Source organism: Cryptomeria japonica, chromosome 7, assembly GCF_030272615.1.
Source record: "Cryptomeria japonica chromosome 7, Sugi_1.0, whole genome shotgun sequence".
In the NCBI taxonomy this organism is placed as follows: Eukaryota; Viridiplantae; Streptophyta; class Pinopsida; order Cupressales; family Cupressaceae; genus Cryptomeria; species Cryptomeria japonica.
The window spans coordinates 122,268,458-122,291,387 of record NC_081411.1 but is presented as its reverse complement, the minus strand read 5'-3'; the positions used below and the strand labels follow the sequence as shown (position 1 = coordinate 122,291,387).

General features: G+C 36.3%; 1 protein-coding gene across 5 annotated transcripts; it reads right to left on the bottom strand.

The window, feature by feature from the left end:
- Positions 1–5,926: 5,926 nt before the first annotated feature.
- Positions 5,927–22,163, bottom strand: LOC131056433 (disease resistance protein RPV1). Of its 5 annotated transcripts, none has more exons than XM_057990795.2 (9): positions 21,562–22,163; positions 20,333–21,422; positions 19,932–20,234; positions 18,555–19,838; positions 17,999–18,461; positions 17,772–17,848; positions 17,107–17,318; positions 6,232–16,919; positions 5,927–6,127 (listed from the first exon to the last, which is right to left on the bottom strand). In XM_057990795.2, the coding sequence occupies exons 1-5, from the start codon at positions 22,086–22,088 to the stop codon at positions 18,096–18,098; spliced, it is 3,570 nt and encodes a 1,189-aa protein (XP_057846778.1). In that variant the 5' UTR covers positions 22,089–22,163; the 3' UTR covers positions 5,927–6,127; positions 6,232–16,919; positions 17,107–17,318; positions 17,772–17,848; positions 17,999–18,095. The 5 variants fall into 5 exon arrangements, with proteins under 5 accessions (XP_057846778.1, XP_057846783.1, XP_057846771.1 ...); XM_057990800.2 differs by having other exon boundaries at positions 6,240–16,919; XM_057990788.2 differs by having other exon boundaries at positions 5,927–6,575; positions 16,612–16,919.
- Positions 22,164–22,930: the final 767 nt, after the last annotated feature.

Sequence of the window (22,930 nt, the reverse complement as noted above, 5' to 3'; positions counted from 1 at the left end):
TCCATACAAGTATGGCCCCCAAAATGGCACTTTTCAAGGGTTTAAGGTTTATGTGCTTTTAACAATGGGGTTTGCTTCTCTCCACACTCTATCAAACCTCCACACTCCATACAAATATAATGCCAATTACTTGGCACTAACATATTAGATCACCCCTGCAAGAAATAATGAAAATAGCATTCATGCTCCTAACCGGGCTATGGCAAAGCTCACCTAGGGCATGAAGGTAAATTGATCCAAAGCAACTTCCAGGACACAAAATGGAATATTTACACTATGTACAGACTTCATTACTCGAATCCCAAAGGGTATAGAGAAACCACAAACGGAATTCAAGTTGGAGTCATTCTTTTGGGCCTTAACCCTTTACTTAGGCTGAGAGTAGTAAAACCAGAAAGAATTTCAAAACACCAGTTAGATCTACACAAAACAATATCACAAGTACTTTCTAAGAACCACAATAACAAACACTACACACCCATGAAGGTACAGTACAAAATCTAATCCATCTAGTACGGACTGCAACAAGAAAATTGACAATTTTTGTGGAAAACAGGAAATTGCTTGAAGTTGTTTATTGAAGAATTAAATCTTTTGATCTTCCAACTCTTCTACAATGTTTTGAGAGGCCTTATATATGCCTACTCAACCAATAACAACCACCAATTGGTCCTCTAACTACCGATTTGAGCATTTTTCAAAAATTGCTCACATTGTTGCAAAATATTGTCAAGCAAACATGACAACTTTTCCTCCACAATGCATTTTTACAATTTTTACATTTCTGCACACTCTTGACCCCCTAGGATGGTTCCCTAACATCAAATAAACATTTCCAAAAGCTTTATGAGGCCTTATAAGGAGTAAAGAAGATAAGATTAATGACCAGCAGACTATAAAACAAACTCAAGCACATTCTTGGACTCTCCAATAGTCCTTTATTCAATCTTTGACCCAATGAGGATCATGCACTCCAAAATTTGAAAATTCACCAAGAAACCTCAAGTGCTCCTCCACCAGAAATGATAGGTAAAAATACTAGCATAGCGGTTGTCCAGAGTTATGTACCTTATAATAAACTACACCATGTCTGCCCAAAGCTTGAGAAGATCCTTTTGGTTGTAGCCTCCATCTGGGTTCTTCTTGACTTTTCTTATCTCGCTCTTTTTGTTGTAGAAAATCGAGAGGACTTCTTCCAAATTTTTCCTCTCCTTATAGAACTTTTTACCCTCCATACTAAGTGTATTAATCTCAGCAATTAAGGGTTCATCAACCCCGAACTCGCCCCACACACGCTTAGCACCCTATTATTCTAATTTATAACAAATAAATCCGTGAGCTTGTGATTCTGGCCATGGAATTTTCTAATAAATGGTTCCAGACCCCCATCGACGACTTCCCTCCATACCACTTCATTTTTCTCCCATAGCTCGCACAATGACAGTTCCATTCTATTCTTGTCTCCCACCATAAGATTGATGCCTCTAATTTTTTCTACTTACACTAAAACCAGGCTTTAGGCAAACAATAACAAACAAGACCCACAGTAAAATCTGGAATGTCGCCACCACTTCTTTCTATGAATAGCTTTACACATGTGAAACGCTATCATAATCAATGCTCTATTAGAGAGAGATTTCTGGTGTCCTCCTGTGCCAGTTCACATAAGTGAAATGGAAAGGAATCCCCTTCCCACCACCACTTTTCATCATCTCTACCAACGTCGAGATTTTCCACGTGGTCTGTAGGCCTATTCCCTCACTCAAAACATGCCAAATTTGAATTGTTTCAAGTTTGGCAATCATATCAAAGCACTCCTACATTAAATGATTAATCATTCGGTGGGGGTAGTCTTTTTAATCAAATAGTTGATTATGTTTAACGAACCACTTTCCAACCAGACTTTCTTGAATCCTCCATGAATAGCTATTTTAAGCCCAATGTAGGCCGCATTTGCCTTAGCATAATGGTTTATCTAAGTGCAAAATATATATCTAGTTATTGACAATCACTTTAATCAATATTGTGAGTCAACCTAGTACACATTTGTGTTATTTGAGTGCTCTTTTGTATTTAAAGACATTCATTCACTCATTTAAAAACTTAGCAAACTATTTTGGAGAATAAATACATATGTGCTATATTGTTGAGAGCTTTCTAATGGTATTATCAAAACATTATATTATCCGACATCCTCTCAAATTTATTGTATATTTTTTTATTATCTTTAATCTTTATTCAAGACTCTAGATTGATCCCACTAGGTGTCTAACTATGAAAAAAATAATCTTCAAATTTCAACAATTTTTTTAACAAGAATTTAAATATAACCAACAAATATAGATGAACTCCAATAGTTCACATTGTGTCGTTTTGAAATGCAAATGAACTTGAGTAAAAGATGGTTTACATAATCATAATTCTCCATCTATTCAAGACCTAAAATGTTAGTATCTAACATTTCTCAAAATATTTTCAAATTGAAATTTGAGCTAAGTATATTTTTGTTCTTTTTTTTTTTCTTTTTTTTTTACTTACATTTGATTTTAAGAAATTTAATTAGGAATTTAATTTCATTTATCTATGTTAATCATTGCATGAGGTAGATATTTAGTAAAAAGGTATTTCTCATCTATGTTTTGGTTAAGCTAACATTTTTGAAAAATCTAGGATTTCACCTTTAAATTTGGTTACTTTTTTTATTATTTTGTTTGCATCACCTTATTTTGGTCTGCCCCTTTTTCCTCTAACCTCCAATGTGTTATTTTATTTCAAGATATAATAGTTGATTAATTTTTTAGATATTACTTCCTTTTTATATGATTTACCTTTTTTTTTAATATATATAATTATATTACAATATATCTTCAACATCCTCACTTCTCTTATAAAGTTCATATTAGAAAGATCTCATGTATGTGACAATGAACTATTACGACACTTACTCAAGTTAGACCTAATTGATAATTGATTGTTATTTTAAAACAATAATTAGCTAGGGATCCTTGTAGTATAAACATTTTTAATGATATAGACACTTTTATTGATTCTTCTACTAGTGTATCCTCCAATCCATCCATCAAACCTTCTTTTTTTATGATTCTTCTTCTACTTCCATAGTTGCCACTTACATGGCCTCAACTATCGATATCATCACCTCTAGTCTAACTCTTTTATCTTTTATTTCTACCTTTACTGTTTCCATTACTTTTTCTCTTAGTTATAATATTAATCATCTCTCATCCTTCCATCCCTATAACTACTAGTAACATATCTCACAGTTTTTTCTCATATAAGTTCTTCTAATCTTATGAACACTTTTCCTCTTACCATGGTTTTTACTTAGCATGGAATTTTTGGGATGTACATATCCTATACCTTATAGTTTTAATAGTAAAAAATATTTCTCAATATTGTATTGTTATTTGTGAGAATCACTAGGTTAATGCAAAAGGATCGACACAACTCTATCTCTAAAATTAGAATAATATATTAAATTCTTTGAATATTAAATTCCTAGATCTAGGTTAATTGAGTGGGCATGAATATGACCTGGAAACCAAAAAAATGATACAATTATATATGTTCATCTTTTTTATATTGTTCTATATTATCCATCTTCCTCTAATAACTAAAGAGTAGCATTATTTAGAAATCAAAAGGGTGGTTGTTCTCCTAGGTTAAAGTTCATAATAGTACCAATATTACACTTATTGAAAAGGTTTGGGTGATAGATATACTAACATTTTGATTCTATAAAATGATGATGTAGACAGATTCAAAATAAATATAATTTTGACAATTCAAAATTTGGGCATCTGAAATATGATTTTTTAATGAGGTTGAATTGGTTGGTTTAAATTAGGCAATGGGGTATTAAAGGAAGGACAAGTCTCATTTTGGATTATCAAATTTGGAACACTTTTTTCGACGATTTTTATTTGTTGTTAGCCCTAGCATGAATGAAACCCACTATCCAGTGCCCAAAGATCAGGACGCAACACCTGCCCCTCTGGTTCAGATCTTTAGCATAATTTCTGATTTTTCATCTTCTTATTAAAATCAGTAGTCGCTGATTCTAATCCTAATCACTACACAAGTGAGGCAAATCAGATCTGAATCAGTTTCTATAGTTTCGCACCTGCATTTTCATAGCATTGTTAGCAACAAGAACAATTCGGCAAATCAAGTTTCGCAGTCCAAATTAGAGGCATGTTTTTAGGATAATTGAAGTGGACATATCACAGACCTCTTCCATCATGCACAACAACTAGCTAATCAACAAATTTATATGAGGACATTCAACCACTGAGGATTAAGGTTATCGCCATAGGCAAGTGAGGGTTTAACGCCTGAAGCTCGGCTGAAGGAGATTATGTGAGTTCGCATGCACTTCTCATTGGACGGAAGAAGATCCAACGACTGCCATCAACAATAATAAAAAAGATCTGAGCTACAAGTGGGTTAGGAAGAGTTAAAAAAAATCAATACTTGAGGTGAAGACTTTTGGAGACCCCGTCATACACTTCTACAAGCGAATGACTTTGTTTCAAATAGGTGTGAGTTGTAAGAAGAAATTGCCAGATGTTTTCAGAACTTATATTTGTCACCTTATATCAATGGATATGCTGTAAGATCTAAATTTAGAAATTACTTTTCAGTTCCCCGATCGTTCATTACATTGTTGTTTCATTATGCATGTTTGACATGATTATTTCTTCAAGTTAGTTGCAATCAGAAGTTGTGGTTTCTGTTAAAGAAAACTCTATGCCATTTCAATTCCGCTGGCCAATGAATAACACACACACTAGATTGCAATGGTTAGTTCATTATCAAAAAAATTCATAGTCGAAGCAATAATCATTCACATCTAATATTCTAGAATGAACGAATTTCACAAAGTTCGCTTTTCTATCATGCGACATTCTCAGATATATGATCACAGATCGACATTCTCAGATACATGGCAAATTAGATGGGGTAGTTGGGATTATTTCCAGAAGCTCTCGATTGCCTCGTGACTACCATAGATAATTCACAATGGCTAAATATTGTTATTTCAACTTCACTTTGTCTACTATACACATTCCATTGGACCCTCCCCATGCATATATCCTCCAAAATTATTCACTACTTGTCTCTTTGTTAGCAACCATTCCAACTCATAATATAGGTAGTACTTCTCTCAACCATAAAACTCTCTTGTTTGATTGTAGATGCATTCATAATAGATTAAATGAATTTGGTGTATGCTAGACAAATTTCTTACTTTCACATGTCATCTAATTGATGTCAAATATGAGTCCCGCATGTTTTATCATGATTGCTTAAAGTTTCTTAATAAAAAAATTGTATTATACAATAAATGATGACCCACTGGCACATGATACATTTGTGGTGGCAATGCGCTTGATATTATTGATGTGGTTATACTCTCTTCTATTGATATATTGGTAGGTGCCATATTTGACGTATTAGGCAACAGACAATGATCTAACCATGCTTAGTTCTTCACTTGAGGATATTTTATCATAACTTGAGGATATTTGATCACATGTCAAGGTTCCAACCAATGAATGTTCGTATCAACATTGACTCTAAAGAATACTTAGATGTAACATGTTTTATATAACTAGATTGAAATGTCTTAATAAGTTAAGATTAATACAAAACATTTTAGTTTGAGTGTAATTTATTTTATGTTCAAGTCATTTTAAATTTCATTAAAATTTATAATTAAGTTTTGAAATGCTAACTTTTTTTTTAAGATATAATCGAACTTTATTTTTTAACAAGTCATTATATTCAAATTCATTGTGTTATACAAAATTTTTTGTCTTATGAAGAAATTTTATCTATCAAAAAATGGAAACAGGTAAGATTTCAATTTTATGGTAAATTTGATTATTTGTTAAAAAAAAGATAATGAATGCCAATAAACTATTTTATGTATTCTCTAGAACATGTAATTTTGTTTCTTTCTTGCAGCTTTATGACTCAGATTTTTTATGTTCAATTGTTCTTTCCAACCACTTTCGTAGCTTTCATCTCACAAAGAGGTGGGGTATAGATATCGTTTGTAGTACAGTTAGGTGCCTCGCTCAAGAAATACAAGGTAGTCCCATATCTGTAAACCCATATACAGATTGCTGACATCATGAACTATAAATTTTAATTACTTTGTTCAATAAAAATGAAAAAACTATTGGAATCCAAATATTTGTAAAATACCTCAGCACCTTTTTCTTCGTCGCTTGCAGTTACCATTGCTTCGCTATCAGCAAAAAAATTAGATTAAATGGAATTGTCCATCGGAAGTTCGAAGTAACCACTTCATTTGGAGCTTGTCTGAACAACGCTACATGTATGCATTTCCCCTTTACTTCCTCCTCAAAGTAATCCGGTTCCAAATAACACAAGAAATTTGGAAAGAACAATATAAGCTTGTCCGGATGAAACACCTCCTTGAATTTCCGTACTCTAAGAGCAGGAAACTCCAAAAAGTTTAAAATTGGTTGTACGAAAGCAGTCAGCCTTCCTCCTAGCTGCATCCAGCAGGGACATTCCTGCAAATACTGTTTGGTGCAGAACAATCTGTCAGTAAACATGAAAAGTTCAAAATAATAATAATTTTGGAAGTGTAATCAGATTTAATTACCTCCATAGACTGAACCCTAAGATACTTAGGGTTTCTAGTTCAAATGTAAATCAGATCTTGCTAACAACTTCTCAAAATTAAGAATGTGTGATCTGCTCAGGGCTCTAAAGACAGATTTACGATGAATGACAGATAATTTCTGATCTGCAACAATTAGGAAGGGGCTGAAAATAACCGCCTGAATGAGTAAACTTCACAAAGTATGAATTGAAGCGTGCAGCCTTCAATAAGATCTCTTAATTTTCTGTCCTCTTGTATCCTGATCTGAATTAATCCACCTCCAGTCACATTCAATCCTTTCTTCATCAAAGGATTCAGGGTGCAGAAGGATTCAATTCTGTCCTCTTTCTGCATTCCTTAAAATTCCGATCTACACTCTTGTTATGTGAAAAACCATTCAATGCCACTATGAGATCTGGCTTGGGGTCAACAACTGACAATTCCACCTTCCTTATTCGATTTCAGAGTTCTACCACACACTTTCGTCAGTCTATCATTCTTCCTCAGGTAAACTAAATCCTTCCCAAAACCAACTACATCTGCTGGCAGTACTTCTTGAGATGTTTACTTCAAGTGCTTGATTGTTGAAACAACCTTCTTCTTTTGACTATTTCTAAAAGAGCGATGCACCAACATATTACAAGGCCATGTAGTTGTAACTAATATCAAGTCTGAAATATAATCATTAGCAATATAAAATTGATACAATAGTCATTAATCAGCACTATCCATAATTTGGAAGCTCGATCGAAATTTCAACAGCAGAAAATCCACAAACAAAAAACTGCATACTCCTAGAGCCTTTCAAAATTAGCAACCTTGTGACACAAAACACTTGTTCATATGCTAACAATGAATTGTAGTAGCCGGAATTGTTGGAATCACAAAATATAAATTCTGATACCGTTTCCTTGGTAGCTTTTGGTTCATGCATCTTGTAGCCCACGCTTATCCTTGACATATTTAGTTGGTGACCTTCAACAAGAAATTCCCATTTTGCAAAAATCTCATTTAGAAATATCTCATTTGCTCACTACCTTAAGAGAGTGATATTGAATAAATCCAAGACAAACACAACATTATCAAACCAAGCATTATCATAATGAAGCATCTTTCCTAAGGATAACTTCTTGAACTCCATAATTAACTCTTAAATGGACGTAACCATTACAAAGCCAAAATTGTTTCAATTCTCTCTAGATCGATGATATAAAATCCATACATATCTTGTGTCCTTTGAATAAGGAGTAGTGAGGCCATCGTGGAATGTCACAAGGTTCATCCATGATATAAATTGTAGCTCGAATCATCAAACACCACACCATGCTTAGTTATAAATCTGGAATATCGAAATGATCTCCATCTTATCATCATCATCCAGCATCAAACACTCCAAGGTGACTATCTCCATTTCGCCCTCACCCATGATCTTGTCCTCAATTGTACTTGGCTCCCCTGAGTGATTTATACATAGTGGATCTTTCACAACACGATTAGAATGTACGGCACAACCTAAGTGATTCCTCACAAACTTCAACTCATTTCTAACACAATAGATGGAGGATTCAAAGGTAACAACATTGGCTCTATCCTCTATGACCCAAAAACCATTTGGATTCTATCACTCTCTTTCGTGTGCTAGCTCCATGGTAACAAAAATTTTGCAATAACATGGGAAGAAATAATAAGAGAGTGATATTGAATAAATCCAAGACAAACACAAAATTATCAAACCAAGCATTATCATAATGAAGCATCTTTCCTAAGCATAACTTCTTGAACTCCATAATTAACTCTTAAATGGACGTAACCATTACAAACCCAAAATTGTTTCAATTCTCTCTAGATCGATGATATAAAATCCGTACATATCTTGTGTACTTTGAATATAATAGTAGTCAGTTCTCTTCGAGATACAAGGAGTAGTGAGGCCATCGTGGAATGTCATAGGGTTCATCCATGATATAAATTGTAGCTCGAATCAAGAAACACCACACCATGCTTAGTTATAAATCTGGAATATCGAAATGATCTCCATCTTATCATCATCATCCAGCATCAAACACTCCAAGGTGACTATCTCCATTTCGCCCTCACCCATGATCTTGTCCTCAATAGTACTTGGCTCCCCTGAGTGATTTATAGATAGTGGATCTTTCACAACGAAATTAGAATGTACGGCATAACCTAAGTGATTCCTCACAAACTTCAACTCATTTCTAACACAATAGCTGGAAGATTCAAAGGTAACAACATTGGCTCTATCCTCTATGACCCAAAAACCATTTGGATTCTATCACTCTCTTTCGTGTGCTAGCTGTTGAAATAGTAGCTAGCTCGGATACCTATTTATTGTATTTTAATGTTGTCAATGACAATTAAAATACACATGTATTATCTATTATGTAAATTGAACTTAGGGCTGGGCCCAAATAATGTAACTTGTGGATAAGATAGGCCCTATAAATGTAACTTGCAATTTGGTCTGACCCTAATTGGACGATGTAACTTGTGGTCCTATATTGAATGTAACTTGTAGATAGGGTAGACCCAAATGTAACAATTAACTATGTTTTGGGCTGGGCTCAATTGTAACGTGGTGGCTATTGGGCTGGACCCAATACCTAACGTGGGAAAATGTATAATATTAATTATCTTGAAAGCCGACTTGAGGATGTTTAGTGCCAAAAAGGATGGTATATAATCCACGTGAAGATGAAGTCAATTATACAATCATTCTTAGCAAATGCAATCTGCTCTCCTACATTTTAGTGAACTCTTCATTTGTGCAAATTCAGTCAAGGATATTGTTGGGCGAAGTTGTCAAGATCTTCTGCAATTCTGCTCCAGCCTATTGTTGTCATCTACTGCTGATCCTCTCTTTTGGTCATCTACTGTTGATTAGGGCTGCATCCTTCATTACCTTGTCAACTTGCTGTTTGGACAGCAATCTGGACAGCAATCTGAGATAAGTTTGCTATATTGTAATTGCCTACAATTGAGATAATACATATCATATTTAAGGCTGGGTTTTTTCACCTCCAAGAGGGAGGTTTTCACAGGGTATTGGCGTCTTTTGTCTTGTGTTTTTACTATTACTGATTATTCACAGTCTGATTATAATTAATTGGTTAGATTAACATCTGATTGCTTGAAATTAACAAGCTCCATGGTAACAAAAATTTTGCAATAACATGGGAAGAAATAATAAGAGAGTGATATTGAATAAATCCAAGACAAACACAACATTATCAAACCAAGCATTATCATAATGAAGCATCTTTCCTAAGGATAACTTCTTGAACTCCATAATTAACTCTTAAATCGACGTAACCATTACAAACCCAAAATTGTTTCAATTCTCTCTAGATCGATGATATAAAATCCGTACATATCTTGTGTCCTTTGAATATAACAGTAGTCAGTTCTCTTCGAGATGCAAGGAGTAGTGAGGCCATCATGGAATGTCACAGGGTTCATCCATGATATAAATTGTAGCTCGAATCAACAAACACCACACCATGCTTAGTTATAAATCTGAAACATCGAAATGATCTCCATCTTATCATCATCATCCAGCATCAAACACTCCAAGGTGACTATCTCCATTTCGCCCTCACCCATGATCTTGTCCTCAATTGTACTTGATCTTGTCCTCAATTGTACTTGGCTCCCCTGAGTGATTTATAGATAGTGGATCTTTCACAACGCGATTAGAACGTACGACATAACCTAAGTGATTCCTCACAAACTTCAACTCATTTCTAACACAATAGATGGAGGATTCAAAGGTAACAACATTGGCTCTATCCTCTATGACCCAAAAACCATTTGGATTCTATCACTCTCTTTCGTGTGCTAGCTCCATGGTAACAAAAATTTTGCAATAACATGGGAAGAAATAATAAGAGAGTGATATTGAATAAATCCAAGACAAACACAACATTATCAAACCAAGCATTATCATAATGAAGCATCTTTCCTAAGCATAACTTCTTGAACTCCATAATTAACTCTTAAATGGACGTAACCATTACAAACCCAAAATTGTTTCAATTCTCTCTAGATCGATGATATAAAATCCGTACATATATTGTGTCCTTTGAATATAATAGTAGTCAGTTCTCTTCGAGATGCAAGGAGTAGTGAGGCCATCGTGGAATGTCATAGGGTTCGTCCATGATATAAATTGTAGCTCGAATCAACAAACACCACACCATGCTTAGTTATAAATCTGGAATATCGAAATGATCTCCATCTTATCATCATCATCCAGCATCAAACACTCCAAGGTGACTATCTCCATTTCGCCCTCACCCATGATCTTGTCCTCAATTATACTTGGCTCCCCTGAGTGATTTATAGATAGTGGATCTTTCACAACGCGATTAGAATGTACGACATAACCTAAGTGATTCCTCACAAACTTCAACTCATTTCTAACACAATAGATGGAGGATTCAAAGGTAACAACATTGGCTCTATCATCTATGACCCAAAAACCATTTGGATTTTATCACTCTCTTTCGTGTGCTAGCTCCATGGTAACAAAAATTTTGCAATAACACGGGAAGAAACAAATTGTCATACCTTAGGTTGCGAAGCACATGCTCAACCACTGTCACCAAAAGAGAATTTGTTCGGAATGTCCTCAACACATCCATTTCTGTGATTCAAAACTCCCAACTTGGGGCTAACCAAAGGGTTCTTCTCAATGGCATATCCATCCTCTATTCTCTTTTGTAAATAAATAAATGATTCAGTGTGTGGAAATTCAAAAAATGGTGCATCGTTGGCTGCATCCTCTTCCATCTTGGACTCTTCACATCGAACAACTGATGCCTTTTCCTCCTTTACTTCCTCACTACTTTGCTGACACATGCAATCATTTGAAGTCAATAAAACATCTTCCAGTTTGGCGCCTTTTCCTCCTTAACTTCCTCACTGCTTTGCTGACACATGTAGTCATTTGAAGTAAATAAAACATCTTCCATCATCGAAATATCTCTACCTTCAACTTGCTTATTTGGTTCCTCTTGTTCGTCCTTTGTGGTGTCTTCTAGCTTTGGTTTTTCTTCCTACTCTGTTATCACTGCTTCTTTCTCGACCTCCTCTTGTGATAATGGTTTCAATGTATCCCTCACTATTTCATTATCCATCATCTTGGGCACTTCTTTCAAGAATGGATCTTGCTCTCTGCACATTCTCCTCGTCTGTCCATTTCTTATTTTCATATCGTAGTACTCCTCAAAGATATGTCATAATGGATGGCAGGATCCAGGACAATATATTCAGCATGGTATCATGCCACTTCATCCTCTTGTTGTTGGTGTATAGGTTGTTCTCCCTCAAAGAAGCCTGCTTCTTCTATTCAGAAAAATTTGGCTTTGAATATCTTCTTGAGTGGGTTAATTGAAACCCTACCATTGGCCGAGCTACAACCTTCTGCAAAATGGTGATTGGATCTACCGACATTCCATTGCTGATTAATCCCTCTTACGATGCGAACCATCTCTGCCATAGAATCTCTATTTGAGTATTGAAATTCTATGTTTTCCCTAATAACTTTTTGCACACTTCCTTCATTCCTATCCTTAAGTTAGTATTACAGCAGTTCCCATAGGCTGACAGGAACAATGGCTCTGATACCAATATAAGATACCTAGGGTTTCTAGTTCAAATTTAAATCAGATCTTGATAACAACTTATGAAAATTAAGACTGATAACAGAAATCAGAATTTTGAACCTTCATTCCATAAGACAAGCATAAAATAAATACTAGTTGCACGCCTCAAGAAATAAAAGAATTATGGCTCCAAAGACTTCGTTTTGTCTACAATTTAATATCGTCAGAGTTAGCCCAGAACATGGTCAAGAATGTGTGATCTGCTTAGGGCTCTAAGGGGAGATATAGAATGAATGATAGATAATTTTTGATCTGCAACAATTTTGAAGAGAGCTGCAAATAGTCGCCTGAATGAGTAAACTCTACAAAGTATGAATTGAGCCACATAACCTAGAATAAGATCTCTTAGTTCTCTGTCCTTTTGTATCATGATCTGAGTTAGTTCAACTACAGTGATGGTATGAGCAAAGTTTCTCCACAAAGAACCCAAGTTAGATCGCCCAACACCTTGCTGACAAAAGGGAAGTCCAAATCTATAGAGAATTGAGGAGATTTGTAATCACGCCTAGGTAAGTTAAAGCAATCACACCTAGGTGAGTTTAATCTCGGATTTCCTTTTCCTTGAATTCGCCAGATGCATGTAATTCACAGACCTGCAATGGAACTGAAGGAAGAGAATGCGAGAAGAGTTAAAGAGGGTTAGGGGTTTCGTCCCAACCTCCTTGCACGGACAACAGGGTTTTCGTCCTGGTGTAGTGTCACTAGGCATTCGTCCCAAAAATTATTTCATACCCACAAGAGTGCGATTGCACTGGCCTTTATACCTCAGAGGGCGCCAAGAAACCAACTTGCAGGCAGGTCGGCCTAGAAACATATTATTTATTGATGCCAAAACCCAAATAGATTGACCCAAAAACATATTATTTATTGATGCCGAAACCTGAATAGATCAGCCTATAAATATATAGAGAGAGAGAGAGAAGTGTCCCACTCATTCAATTTTCGAATTAGGGACAAATGGGGACAGGCCACGAACACAAGGCTTTATGACTTGACATGTTGTAACATCCGACATTCATTTCTTTCAATCTATCCAGCTTCTCCAAACACTGCAATCCTAGCAGCTCCTTGCTTATAACTTCTCAAATGATCTGCAATATTGGATTTCTCGTATTCTGGAAACCGTGGGACAATTGAACATTTCAATGTTATTCAGGAGAGTCAGATCTATAAAAGTTAAGAGCCCATCTAACTCCTAACACTCATATATAGGCAGTTTACGAAGGTTTACCACACCTCCCATACATCTAATGTTCTTCATCACTTCACAGTCCGACAATAATGGGTAGTTAATTGATGTAGGCAAGCTTCTGATTTCCATCAATTGGGTATTCCCAGAAATAGTCGGATCCTTAAGGTTGAGACAACAATCTTAAGATATCCATATTTTGGACAAACCTGTCTCAGATAAGTCTAGAAATTCTACTTTGTGAAGTGCAAAATCCCCTGATCCAAAAGGCAACTCTCTAACCCCTGAACAATGAATTTCTAAGACCCCAAATGCTATGAGGTATATACATTCTAATTTCTCGCAGTTAGAAATAGTGAAAGATTTCAAGCAGGACCAGTTTCCAAGAGAAGCTGGCAAGCTTGTCAACAGCGGTCAATCAATAGAAAGATAGGTCAAGCAGGACAAGTTTCCAAGAGAAATTGGCAAGCTTGTCAACAACGAGCTCTTAATAAAAAGACGGGTTAAGGAGGGCAAGTTTTCAAGAGAAGTTGGCAAGCTTGTCTGGTGAAGGAGCACTCGAGTGCATTCGCAATCAGCACCAACAAAAAAAAAAAAATTTCCGTTTGTTTTGGTTTCTGGTTTTGGCTTTGTTTGCTTTGCATCTCACTAGTTAAAAAATAACCTTTTCTCTTTGGTAGCTTGGAACAGGGCACATAAATTGCTCAGTGATGTAGTCATGAAAAGCACATGATGGCTTTGGAAACCAGTGTGGATATCCATCAGAGTTTTAAAGATATTAAATTTTGCCAGATGTTGAAGCTTCAATTACCCTGGTGAACATGTATGCAAATGTGTAAGCACAGACAGGGTATGCGAATTGTCTGACAAAATGCCTGAAAGAGACATTGTCTCTTGAACTAAAATGATTGCAGTATATACACAAATTGGATTTGACGACAAGGCTTTAAACACTTCCAAGCAAATGCACTCGACAGACATAACTCAACATTCCACAAATATCCACCCAACCCGTGTAGAAATGGGAGCATCGAAACAGCACATGGACATCAAAAAAATAAATAAAATTAGATTTGTAATTGCGATTGCCCAGGTAGACGTATTTGCAAAACGTGGCAAGACATGTGTATATCAATTTAATAGGATACATATATACAAGTTAGATTCGCCAAAGAGGCTCTGGACAGGCGAAAAGCCAAATTTCCTTGGTGTTTGGCAGAAGTTGAAACCAAACTGCATTTAGTTATTCGATTCAGCTTCCATGCTGTGGGATGAAAGGCCATTGGAATTCAGAACATGAAGAGGCATCTAATTGTAGAAGATGAAATATAAGGGGGAATCGGTCCATTAGGTGTGGTAGCTGCGACAAACAGAGGGCCTGCACAGGTTGAAGAGAAGAATAGAGCTGCGACCAAGGAGAAATCGGCCCATTATGGTGTGAGTGTGGGTAAAGTGTGGCTGCACATAGAGAGAGAGGAGAGTTGTTTTGAATGTAGAGAGAGAAAGTGGGGAAGGCCAATGAAAGGCCATACTGTAAATAATGCGTATCTTGTTTTGTTGTGAATGAAACTTTAATTTCATAGTTGCAATCTAAATTTGAAAGCAGAGAATCTCTGCAGTTAGTTTTGCATCTGGGTTTGCTGTTGCAGGTTGGAGAATTTCTTTCGCTCTTGCATCATTGCCAATAGGTTGCTACCAGTTAATAGGCTTTTTAACTTGGGAAGTAGGCCGATGTCATTAGCCAAATACCTTAAACACCTGATTTGTAATTTGAGAAGGCAACTTGTCTAATTCCTTCCAAGAATGGAGGTATACATTTTCCAGTATGTTTGACCTAAGCTTTTTGAGCTTCACCCAAAATAATAAATTCAGGTATTCCAAATGTATCAGATGCTTAAAAGAAACTAGCAGTATTTTCAACTCTTGGCAGCTATGCAAGTCTATATGGCGCAAAATTGTTAACTCTCCAAAACAAGAAAACCTTAACTTCGAGTGTTCCAGATATTGAAGATCACAATACTCTTCTGGCAGGCTGCTATAGTGAAAGCCATTGCAAAATATTAATCTTTTCAAATTGCTTCCTGCTTGAAGTAATTTTCAGCTCTATTAACTCTAGGTTGTCAGTTCGGGTTCAGGCACCGGTTTAGGTTCGAAGAACCGGTACGCCAGTACGACAAAATTTTGAAAAGGGGTTTGGGTTCATTTGGGTTCGTTAGTACAAAAACATGTAAATTATATATATATATTCAGCTTATAAGCATGAATTAAGATTAGCATGTCACATAGCATCATATAAACAACAAAACCAACATAAACTTGTAATCATAGCATCATGATCATACCATAACAGCATCATATACATCAAGTTTAATATCAAAATGATAAAATATTCAAGTATCATTGTTTCAACTTTCAACAATTTAAAGTTTGATCATCAAATGGATTCTCTAATTCCTCATCATTGACATTGACATTAGATGAATCAATGCCAATGCCAATGACACTTGCACTTGCACTTTAAGTTTGCTCGCTATCTGAGTCATCAAATGCAACAAGCTAAGAAGTGAATTTATCCAAATCAATATGTTTTGGCTCCATATCCCACATCTTCGTTTCCCCTTGCTTGTAGTCATGTTGCTTGTGTGAAATGAGCCAAGTTAATGTTTTAAAACTCACTTTTAGGGTCATTTTAATTTTTTATGTGGTGGAATTAAAAAAAAATTAAATTTTGCAACAAAAAAAATCCATTTTTTGACTGTCAGACCCCTGGGTTCTACTTGGGTTCTCTTGGGTTCGACCTGGGTCTTCTTGGGTTCAACCTTAGGTCCTCTTGGGTTCGCCCTGGTTTGAACCAGGTCTGTGAACCATGAACCCTGTCCGAACCATAGGTGAACCGGACCCAAACCCTGAACCAGAACTGTACCGGACCAGTACCAGGGGTCTAGGGGGCTGAACCCGGTAACTCAGTATTAACTTAAAAGGAGGTTGCAGGCAACATATTGTTTTCTTTTATTATAAGAATTAAACATTCAATTTAGAAGTGTTCTTTAAAAGCTAACACAAAGCAAGATACTTACGTCCACATTGTCTCCCCACAGCTCTTCTGTGTCTCTAAAATAATTCTGTAATACTGTCAAACTTGTGAATGGATTCTGGAACTCACTAAGGAAGAGTTCTATGGGGAAAACTCTTCCAACGAAGCCACACAAGGTCTTCTGATAGTGAGGCAATTCCTTTTGTGTGTTCATTTCCACTAACAAAGAATATCTGAGCTGAGGGAAGATTGAAGCCGTTTAAACCCTCTCTTTGAGGTTTCCACGAATGTCTTCAAAAAAATTTCAAAACTGGAAGCATCAGAAGTTATCCCCCTAGGCGGTGTGCTTTCCTGTATATAAAAATAACAATATAAAAATGTTGAAAATAAACTTGAAGTCATTTATAAAAGGTTCCTAGACAGACCTACTATGTTTCCTACATCCATTGATATTAAATCTGCAGCCAATGCGATAAAGGTGTCTTCTGTCAGGACAATTAATCATTTGCATCTTTTGTCTTATATCTATTAAGCTCACCTCAGAATGGTTGTGAATGTTGACAATCTGCTTTGGAGACCCATAATGACATGGCGACCATGTAGTTGCAATCTCTCTCCCCATATCACGAAGATGATTGTGCACCCATATTTTCACCATGTGCTCGTACTCGTCATAGATCAGCTCCACAAGACACTTATCCACAAGCGTTTCCAAACCATGCAGACCTCTCCAGCTGGATCCATCCCATACTGCTATGGCCACACATATTCAAAAGTGTTTTCAAATCATGCAATGACTTCTAAAGTAAACTTAATAACTAGTTTTTTTTATTTTTTATCGGTAGCTTAATAACTAGTTATTATTAATAGTTAAAGTTTACAATATAATTATAAAAAATATGATACATAATGTATGAATATCAAATATATCAAGTATATATTAAATGAATTTCAAAATATCATGTTTATGTGTTATTAGATAAGCATGTATTTAAATGATTTAATATATTAAGATAATTTGTTGAAATTCAGTTGGTCATAAAGATAATTTATTACAATTTCGTTCATCTTGAGTAGAGTGAGGCTTAGAATCTAGACTAGAATCATATGAATGGTACAATAAACTTTGTGACTATGTGCATAAGAATATGAATAAATAATAAATCGTTACATTAAATTTATTAGTTACACGTAAGAAAGTACTTGGTATCTTGATCGTTTGGCTGGTCAAAAGCACAACTTGTAGTGCCATTTTGAGAGGACATGTGATTTGATGATCCCTATCCACATAAACACACGTAATTACAATTATATACTAGATAAATGTCTATAAATAAAATTAAGTTGTTTGAAATAGACTTTCAATTATATATACAGAACCTTATTATTCCTCTATAGTTACATTATGATGACCATGGTAAACTAAATACCTGGAAGATGACATATATGCCTCAACAACATCAGTGTTAGTGTAGCAGCATCGACATACACACCTACACCAACTTGATCCCAATAAATGCCAGTTAATTATTCCAGGAGTGATAATATTTTGTAGAAGGCCTCCACAACTTTTGCTTCTTCGCCTGCCACTACAATTGCCCTGCTATCAGAAGAACATAGATACTGTTGAGATCTCGATTGGAAATAGCTAGCGACCTCATCATCTGGAGCTTGCCTGAACACCGCTATATGTATGTATTTCCTTTTCTCCAAATAACTTTCATCTTCAATATAATCCCGCTCCATATAACACAAGAAATTCGGAGAGTAAAATAATTCCTTGTTGGGATCAAACACCTCCTTCCATTGCTTTACACTAAGCTCGGGAAACTCCAAACAGTCTTGGACAAAACCAAACACCCTCCCTTCTAACTCCATCCGCCAGGGACATTCCTGCAAAAAAGTGTTTGTTGGAGAACGATATGCCAGTAGACATGAAAAGTTCATTATAATAACAATTTGGGAAGTGTAGTCACATTCAATTACCTTAATAGACTGAACAGAAGGCTTTGAGGCTGACATGTTGTGACATTTTATACTCAATTCTTTCAATCTATCTATCTTCTCCAAACTCTGTATTCCTGGCAACTTCCAACTGGTTTCTATTTCTAACTTCTCCAATGATGTGCAATGTTGCAAACCTTCTATTCTGGAAACTTTGGGGCACTTGATCATTGTAAATTCATTCAGGAGAGTCAGAAGTGTAAAATTTGGGAGCTCATCTAACTCCCCACAGGCAGATATATAAAGTTGACGAAGGTTTACCACACCTCCAATGCACCTAGTGTTCTTCAGCACTTCACAGTCCGACAATAATAGGTAGTTAATTGATTTCGGCAAGCTTTTGATTTCCATCAATTGGGTATTCCCAGATATAGTCAGATCCTTAAGGTTGGGACAACAATCTTGAGATATGGATATTTCGGACAAACCTGTCTCAGATAAGTCTATAAATTCCAGTTTGTGAAGTGCAAAATCCCCTGCTCCAAAAGGCAACTCTCTGACCCCTGCATATCTTATGGTTACTTTCCGTAGAAGTTGATGGCGGCAGAGGCTGTGAGGTATATATTCTAATTTCTCGCAACTAACAATATTGAAAAATGTCAAGCAAGACAAGTTTGAAAGAGAATGTGGCAAGCTTGTCAACAGCGGGCAACTAATGAAAATATATGTCAAGCAGGAGAGGTTTCCAAGAGAAGTTGGCAAGCTTGTCAACAGGCTGCTACTAATTGATAGGCTATTCAACTTGCGAAGTAGACCGATGTCATTTGGTAAATACCTTAAGCTGGTTTTATCTGCATTGAGTGTTTTCAAAGACACCTGATTTGTAATTTGTGAAGGCAACTCTTGTACTTCCTCGCAACAATAGAGGTCTAAAATTTCCAGCTTTGTTATGTTTTCCAGCATGTCTAACCTAAGCTTGAGCTTCTTGCAAAATGATAAACCCAGAAATTCCAAATGTATCAGATGCTTAAAAGAAAGTGGCAGTTCCTTCAACTCTGCGCAATAATTCAACTTTATGTAACGCAGATTTGTCAGCTCTCCAAAGCGAACCGGTAGTGAAGATAGGTGATCGAAAAAATCTAATTCCAGGTGCTCCAGAGATTGGAGATCACAAAGCTCTTCTGGCAGACTTCTGAAATGAAAGCTTTCAAACTGGCCATTGCGGAATATTATTTTTTTCAAATGCTTAAGACACCCTATTGAAGGGGGAAACTTTTGCAGCCTACTGCTTGAAGTAATATTCAGCTCTATCAACTTTAACGGAGGCTGCAGGCAATTTTTTTATATTTTTAATTATAAAGCGTGGAACATTAAATTTAGAATTCTTATTTTAAGACAAGTACAAAGCAATATACTTACCTCCACCCTAGCTCCCCATAGCTCTACTAATTCTGTGGAAGAAATCTGTAATACAGTTAAACTTGTCAACGGAAGCCATGAAGGAAGATTCGTGTGAGGAAAACTTTTCCAACGAAGCCACAGGAGGCCTTCTGATGATGAGAGAATTCCTTTTGTAAGTTCATTTCCACTAACAAGAAGAATCTCTGAGTTAAGGGAAAATCCAAGCTGTTTAAACCCTCTCCTCGAGGTTCCCACGGACGTCTTCAAAACAATTTGGGATTTCAAAGTTTCGAAACTTATACCCCTGACCGGTGTTCTTTCCTGAATGGAAAAACCAACAATGTAAGTTTCTTACATCCATTTGATACTAAAATACTAAACTCGATCCTTAAATCAATTATTAATTATTTGCATCTCACCTTGAAAAATTTCTTAATCTGCTGCGGAGACCAATAACGATATGGGCAGTGTGTAGTTGCAATCTCTCTCCCCATATAACGAAGATGATTGTGCATCCATATTGTCTCTCTGTGCTTGTCGTCGTCGTAGATCAGCTCCACAAGACACTTATTCACAAGTGATTCCAAACCATGCACACCACTCCAACCAGATCCGTCCCAAACTGCAATGGCCACACTTTTCTCTTCTCCAATAAGAAAACAAGCCGCATCCAGGAACATCTCTTGCTCTTCCTTGTCCAGCGTATCGAAGCTTAGTTGTAGCCTTTTTATGATATCGGGAGGCAATATTCTTAATATTTTATTTAGTTGAGATTGCCAGAAATCTTCAGATTTTCTTCCATGTAACTGTCCACCTAGAACCTTAAGAGACAGGGGCAATCCATTGCAAGCTTTTAAGAAACCTTCAGCTAAAATTTCATATCCAGGGAGTGGAAAGGGTTGCATGAATGCGTGCTTACAGAAAAGCTCCATTGCTTGCAAGTCATTCAATCCAGGCATTTTATATATGGAATAGATATCCCACGAGGTAAGGACTCCCGAATCCCTGGTTGTGACAATCACAAGACTATTAGATCCAAGGTTGTTGAGATTTGGCAGTAGAGCATCTAGCTGGTCTATGTGATCTACATCATCTAAAACAATGAAAGCACGAACATATCTCAAACAATTTGACAAAATTCTTTTCCCATCCTCTACATTGTCGAATGTCGAATAAGAGACACCAAGGTCCTGGAGAAGTTTTTTCTGCTTCTTGTGCAAATCATTTTGGGCTGCTGACCAGACATCAAAAATAAAGCTGCTTCTTTCAAAAAACGAGCATTTCCTATTGAATAACTCTTTCGCCAATGTGGTTTTGCCACTTCCTCCCATGCCCACGATCCCTTCAATTTTTACATTGGGGTAGTTTTGCGCGGATTGGACTGCATTTCTCTCAAAGTTTATTACAGCCTCATCCATTCCAACGGGATGTTTGGCGACCTCTAGTGGAACTCTTTTCATGGCTCTCACTATACAATCCACGACATTCTTCAACAGCCTCCCCTCATTCCTAAACATTTGCAGAAGAAAAATAAATGCTCAAAGAGAATAAACGTTGCTTACTAAACTGTATTAATGATTCAAGGAATACTAGGATGTCTTGCGACGTAAGATTTGATCAGAGAGGAAACAGAGTACTTTATACTTACACGCTATCATCATTAATCAAATATCCCGAGAGAAATGAAACGTCCTGCAGAGCTTTCATCCACTCTTGAAGCTTCTGTGGCGTGTACCTACCCTTCTTTTCATGCTTGGAGAATGCATCTACATAGCTTCCTTTCCCTTGAGCAATCCATCTGAGGTCAAAGGGATCAACATGATAGAAAATGGGAATAATTTTTGTGCCAGTTTTGAGCATGAAGGATAGCTCAGCCAAACACCAGGGGGATTGGGCATAGTTAGGAGAAAAAATGGCTATATGAAGGGATGCACGACTTATTGCTGCTTGTATCTCCACTGGAATGACGTCGCCGGCCTCAAGCACTTCTATATCGAGAAACGCCCGCAATCCCAAGAGATGAAGAGTATGGTAGATTGTGCTGGCAATTTTGTGTTTCACATCGACTCCACGATGATTGATAAAAATGTAGCTTTGAAGCTCTGAACATGATGAAGATGCAGATGCAGTTGCATAGCTTGGTGTAATTTGATCAAAAGCATTTCCACACTCCATTGAATTGAATTGAGAAGAACTAGATTTCAGGGTTTAAACTCAGGGAAAACAGAAGAGCAAACAAGTAGAAGAGGGTTTGAGCCTTGAAGAAAGGGATAACGAGGATACTGTAACCGTTGACCACTTAGACAACTCATGTGGGGCCCAGTCGTAACCTGTTCTGTTTCCGTTCATTGTTTCTCTTTGCCGTTAACCTTTAGTTTTTCGCGCGCGGTTTTGAACGGTCTCTCCCGCCCACCTGCGCACCCGTGCATTGCGGCATAACATGTATATTAATGAAGGATGCGCTTGCCAAAAGAGCCCTCGCCCATGCTTATATGCCAGACTAGGGGAAGCGTACTAGTCAAATGAGGTTGGTTTTTCTAGTCATAGTTTTAAATATTTTCAAATATATGTTAGTTCTATTATAGTTCCTAGACACATTGTATTGACATGTGAAAACATGAAACCATTCTAGAAAGCATCCTAATGTTAAAAAATTGTAAATAAAGGGATAATATATTTCTGAAGTAGAATTTTTGTTTGTTCAAGCTTGATAAAAAAATTAGGGTTTTGACTATATTTAAATTATTAAATAACTTTTATTTAAAGGTAGCATACTAACACATGCCTTTAATATAGAGGGTTTTCACTGGATCCCAAAACTTCATTCAAAGGTTTTGAACATTTTTACTCCTTTGAACATGATTTTGATGTGATCCCACATGTGGAATAGAATTTTATGTCTATATGTCTATCTATAAGTCTAAAGAAGACACATAGTACAAAAATATGCATTGAGGAAAATATTAAGGTTTTAAAGAAATATTTTTAATTCAAACATTTGTTCTTGGACACTTAGT